At 49.7% G+C, this 5,770-nt stretch overlaps 1 protein-coding gene across 1 annotated transcript in view; it reads right to left on the bottom strand.

Annotated features, from left to right (window-relative positions):
* NOTUM (notum, palmitoleoyl-protein carboxylesterase) overlaps window positions 1-5,180 on the bottom strand; it is a 6,511-nt gene extending 1,331 nt beyond the window's left edge. Inside the window, exons 1-8 of the mRNA XM_026861328.1 lie at window positions 5,168-5,180; window positions 4,750-4,894; window positions 3,818-3,876; window positions 2,298-2,400; window positions 1,379-1,570; window positions 941-1,041; window positions 705-852; window positions 34-81 (exon numbers count right to left, since the gene is read on the bottom strand). Coding sequence (XP_026717129.1) covers window positions 34-81; window positions 705-852; window positions 941-1,041; window positions 1,379-1,570; window positions 2,298-2,400; window positions 3,818-3,876; window positions 4,750-4,894; window positions 5,168-5,180 — 809 coding nt within the window. The remainder of the gene's footprint in view (window positions 1-33; window positions 82-704; window positions 853-940; window positions 1,042-1,378; window positions 1,571-2,297; window positions 2,401-3,817; window positions 3,877-4,749; window positions 4,895-5,167) is intronic.
* Window positions 5,181-5,770: the final 590 nt, after the last annotated feature.

The raw sequence follows: 5,770 nt of genomic DNA on the forward strand, positions 1-5,770 counted from the left end.
CCGGCCCTGCACAGGATCTGCAAAAGCACTCACTTGCGTGTAATGATCTCATGAGACAAACAGGCAGGAGCAAAGCTGGCGCTGAGGGGAAAAAGGAAACACGGATTAGGTCTTGGAAGGACAAAGTAACTCCTGCTAAACAGAACCTTCCGGACTAGGTAGAGGGTGGAATTTTTGCTGCCCCTGGCAAGATTTTTAGAAACAGCAACGACTGTCATGATGTAAAACCTGACTGGACTGGAATGCATCCAGAAGGAGAAGGGTCCCGTCCTGCCTTGCAGTGCACATTCGCAACCAGAGACTTCGGATACCTGCTCCTCTTTGAAGCGAGTGAGGCACGTCAGTGGTTCCTCCTCTGTTGTCTCATCAACCCTCTGGACGTTTTTTATGATCAGTGCTTCTCAGAACAGCCCTGTGAGGTTAATGGCTGTGCAATGGCAGGGAGCCTCAGACCTTGCCTTGGAGGCAGGGAAGGAAAAAACATGCTCCTACTGATAACAAAGGGTTGCCGATAACTGCCAAGTTGAAAATTATTCTGGACTTACTCAGAAATGAAAAAGGCAAGATTCTCGGTGTAGACAAACTAATAGTTACCAAATTTACAACACTCATTTCTGCAGAGATCTGAGAAATGTTGCTTGGATACTGGATAAGAGTGTCTCTTAGAAATAAATGTGGCAGGTTCTCCTCAATGAAATACTTACGTCACATCCTTCAAGGTGTTTCTCAGCTCCCTACCCAGGTTCTGGATGTAGAGCCACTGCCCCTCCTGAACAGGCTGGCCAGTGAGGTGAACGTTGTCTACAGTAAGCTGGGCCTCATCGAAGAGCCACTGGACAACAAAGACTGGACCTGGGAAGACAAAACATTTGGAAAAGGGATTGCTGGAGGATACAGGGAAACCCTTGACTCCATCTTATCTCCCTGCTCTGACACTTACATCGAAGAGTGGGGTAAATCTTATATCCAAAAAAGCAATTCCATTCCTCTCCCTCTTTAAACTGCAGCTTACAGCGCTCAGGGACGACACCGTTCCAATACCTGGGAGACAAAGCAGTAAGAGAACGGAAGGCACAGGACAGTCCTAACCACGGCACTTCCACATGCCACTCTAGTTCTGCTCCGATTACAGTTCCAGCTTCTTGACACCAGAGCTCTTCCTTGGCTACACTGTCCCTTCAACACATTTTAGAGCATCTACAACTGCACGCTTCTTCTGCACATCTAGATTTTAAATTATTGCCATTTCCAACAAATCACTGAAAACCCACTGATGAAAAATACTCTTTAAGTATCAAAATGAAGGAAGATAGAGGAGGAGGACATCTTCTCTGCACTCTGACCTCTTATAAGTGTACTTTAGAGCATGTGATGGTACCTGATTCCTCTTCTGATGGCTTCTGTCGGAGCACACGTTATGGTGTCAATACAGTCAGTTCTGCGATACTGTTTGTTATCCAGGAACCACCCGGAGTCTGCCAAGCCTCGAACCTGAATCCCTTGATAGCCCATCTCCTCCAGCTGCTCCGCCACCCGGTCCACATTCAGGAGCACCCCTGTCCCTCCGGCACTGCAACGGCAACATTACTGCAGCAGTCGGGAAGCACAGAGCCACTGGACCCTGCAGCAGCCACGCTCCAGGAACAACCCCCCCCCGACAATCCTGCTGACCCGGCGGTCACCAAGTTACCTCCTTGCTTTGCAGCTTCCAGTGCTGAGTAACCACCCAACACCTCAGAAACCAAACCCTGTTCTTATTCTTTCTTCTGGGAGGTATCTATGCTTTACATCATTTGCAAGGGGTTTGGCTGCTCAAAAACTGAAAGAATCTGAAGTGAGACAAATTGACCCTCCTCCACCTCTGCATTACAGCCCGTGCGACGTGCGCTGGCGGACTGCAGCTTTGTGCGACACAGCACGATTCAGGGCACCTGTGTCAGCCAGGCCTGGTGTTTTCATCCCAAACCTCTTCACGGGGGACGTGTGGGCTGACAGCAGCCAGCGTTCTCGATGCAGGGAAGGATGAACATGTTCCCTCCCTCCTGCAAAACTTTTACCTTGTTGCTATTTTCTCCATTTTTCCCAAGTGTACCTGGACCAAAAGCTGAGGAAAATGATACTATACCATCCCCTTGTACCACCTAAAGGGGAAAGCTGAGAAGACGCAGGGTTCGCTGTGTTAAGTGTCACTGTGCTCCTAGAGGAAATTTTTCCGGAGCTGCTGCAACCTCCTCCCTAACAGCTTCCTACTGTGGAAACCTCTGCTCTTCACCCCAGGAAATCTTGTCAATACCTACCTGCTCCCTGCTAGCAGCAGCACTTTTGCAGTGCTAAGACCTTTTCCCACCAGCTCCTTTATAACCTCCTGAATGATCAGTGCTCCCATGAAGGCATATTCATCTGGAAGAGAGAGCTCAGTGTCAACAGAACTGTTTCTGTTGCTTCCTCGCACAAATGCTTAAGAACTTTATGAAGGAGTTATGAACCTAAAGCCAGGCCCATTTTCTCCACCTGTACCAAGTACATCCAACAAGAGATACCTCCCCCCGTACAAAACTTCCTTCCCTGACAGAAAGTGAATAGTGTGAACAGAATAGGCAGTAACACGAGCACGCCTTCCTGCAACAATGCTTAGGAACTGGTAAACTCAGAGAAGGAAAACAAGAAGGAAGGTGCTGGGACCCTTTCTCTACAGATGTGGAATACACACACCTTCCTACCACCCGGAATCTCAGCTGTAATTTACTGTATCCTTTTTTTCCCCAATTCACAAAGACAATTCAGACAAGCAGTATTTCACAAAACGTTATACCTCAGCCCCCCCGAAGGCAGCCACATCTGCTGGGGTGTGACTGCCGCAGGAACCGTCACCCGAGGCGGCCATGACATGAAGCCCCTTACTGTGACAAAACCTCTACCCGGGGTATCCATGAGTGGCCAGTCTCTCAATGCAGGAGTTAGTGAAAAGAGACTTCGAGTGCCACAATGTCTGGTTTAAGGCCAGAACTCACAGACCAGCTCAAAGAAAAGCATTAACCTTCTGTCTTTTTGGTGCCACGTCACGGAGCATCTTAATTCTTTTGTTCGCGGCAGCATTTATCAACAGCAATTCCACTCTGGTCAAAGAAAACTCTTCATGAACCTCTGAGAGGAGAACTAAGCCCCTGGTGTTTCTATAGACATTACAGTGCCCAGACACCGATCCTGCTTAAGCTGGGAAACCCAGAGAAGTACACGAGGCAGAACAATTCATCTGCATGAAATCCAGCTGGATGTGGGACTCCTCTCAGCAGACTCCCCGAGTTCTGTCACCATCAAAATGGCAGCCGATGGCAACGCATGTATTGGGATGAACTGTTCTTCATCTCCCAGAGAAACCTGCAGGCAGCTTTTAGCCGGACACACAACGGCTCCTTTCAAAGGCCAAATACCCTCCTGACAGAGGTCTGAAACTAGATTCCCTGCACTTGCCTCTCAGATCAGCGAGGCCAAAGTCACACGCAACAGGGCGCAGTTCCTCAGCTACACCATTTACCGTGCTGCGTGCTGGAACCTGGAGATTCATCTGAAAGGAATTCCGTTCCTCTAATCCTTGCAACTGCACCAGTGTAACATCTCTGCAAGCAGTGGCTCTGAACTATGTCAAAACAGCCTGAGCTAAGGAGATCAGGATGTTTTATCTGGAAGTAGCTTGATATTCTTTCCTGCCCTTCAGCAAGAAAAAGCCTGTTCTTCATTCACATAATTTCACAGAAGTCTGGCCATATCCTTTAATGTGTGATGTCTGGGGCAGGAACAGCCCATCAGCAACACTCACTTTTCTCAGACTTGGAAGAGGCACCGCTCCAAACATCACTTGAGCAATAAGGGATGAATCTGTAAGAGAGAGTTGTGTGAGCACTGATGTTCCTTTGACTTCCGAGCAAGGACGAGGACAGGGTCAAGTCACTGGAAGAAAACTAAACCCTGGGGAGGGGAAAAGGGAAGTTTCTTGTCCGGTTTGACAACTTACCTTGCACACCAAGTGGCAATGATAACTGTCTTACATTTTCTCCTGAACACTGGTAGTTTTACTGAATTACATGAATAAATAACATGTCTTTTATCAATTTAATGGAAGCACTGAGCTCAGTGAACAGAACGACAGGCCAAGACTTTGCCCCAGCTGTCGCGCTGCTACGGCAGACGGGCTGCCACAGGGTAACTGTGCTTCAGCTTTTCACATCAGAAATGGGAAGAGCTTGTCAATGCAACGTAAATGCTGACTGCAACCACTGGAGGTTTTTGCAGGAATTAAGTTATCTTCCCATTTTTGCCTCTGGCTTGCAGAGTGCAAATTAACACCCCTCTCTATTGCTTTTCCCTCCTATATAGGTGCATATATAAGCTCATTTCTCTCCTTTGCACTAGAAGAGCTGCTCCACATTCCTCTCAAATTGGCACACGTGTAACACACCATCAGCCCACCACTCACAGCAGTATTTGTCACTTCAGCCAGCTGAGAAGGGTCTCTAAGCTACCCCTGTTCTTCATTAGATCACCCCACAGCTCCAAGGACACTGGATTTAAGTTTCTCCAGACCTCGCCTGTGCTACTTGTTAGAGAGCTGAAGCAGGACAAATGAGGAAACACACACTTTCCTCTCGCAAGTGTTAGTCTTAATCTGTCCTTGTAGCGTTCTTGCTAGCCTAAAAGGCGGGAGATGCTGCTTAAGTATAAACCCATTTCCCCGCGGCTGTCCCTCCTTACACCATGTTTGCATTCCACCAGTGGGGATTTTCTTCTGGCTGTGATGACAGGATCCCAGTTCCTGCAGAGGGGCACAAAGAAACAAGAAATGTCCAGATGACAGTCTGTGACTTCAGAGAACCTGTCTGAGCCTCAGGCAGGATCTCTGACCACACAGAAAACAAACACCCGTGATGAAAAACATGGTAAATTTCTAAATTTGCCCTTAGCTAGAGATGGAGCCTGTCTAGAAGCCTCTTGTAGGACAGAAAAGAACCTGTGACACATACTTAAACATCTGCCCCCAAACAGCTCCCAGCAGGTGAATTCCATTATCTGCAGTTACAAGATCTGTGTGAGGGACAGAGGTTTAGGTGTTCAGACAGCTGGAGCATGAGCAGGGAGAATGAAGAGAGAAGCTCCACAGTTCCGTGCTGACTTGGGAGCCTCATGGTCCAGAGGGGGGTTTCGGGGTGTGCATGACCCTGGAAGGTGCCAGGGGCACCTCACGTGTGTGCTGTCACACATAGAGCCGTTGCAGCTGGTTCAGTGACACTGTGTGACTGTAAACAGGGAAAAGGTGGAACGAGGCAGCTCCGGGTAAAGGCCCAGTTAATCTCATTTCCCCCTCTGCACACAGGGGCAGCCCTGCCATGGGCAAACGCCACCATGCAGCGTGCGAGGGCGCATCTGGCCCAGCAAACGGGTCGAGAGGCCCAAGATGGGTCCTGATGGGATCAAGAGAAACACAAAATCTCTTGGAAAAGCGAAGAACTGAAGCACAGCTCTGGGGGTCCCAGCAGGTCTGAAGGAAGAGAGCGATTCGGCCGGAGCTCACAGCCCAGCACTCTCTGCCAGTGAGCACCGTCCCCCGAAAGGCGTGTGCACGCCCGTGGGGCAGGAGCGGAGCCCCTCGGTGCCGTGAGGCTGCGCTGGGGCAGAAGCAGGAGCCGCCGCAGGCGGCAGCGACCATGTGCCTGCGAGGACGGTGACGCCGCGGCGGCTGCCCTGGCCTGTCCCCGCTCCCTCGGGGGGGGGTGTG

The sequence above is a fragment of the Athene cunicularia genome (genome assembly GCF_003259725.1).
Source record: "Athene cunicularia isolate RWA chromosome 18 unlocalized genomic scaffold, athCun1 chr18_part1, whole genome shotgun sequence".
In the NCBI taxonomy this organism is placed as follows: domain Eukaryota; kingdom Metazoa; phylum Chordata; class Aves; order Strigiformes; family Strigidae; genus Athene; species Athene cunicularia.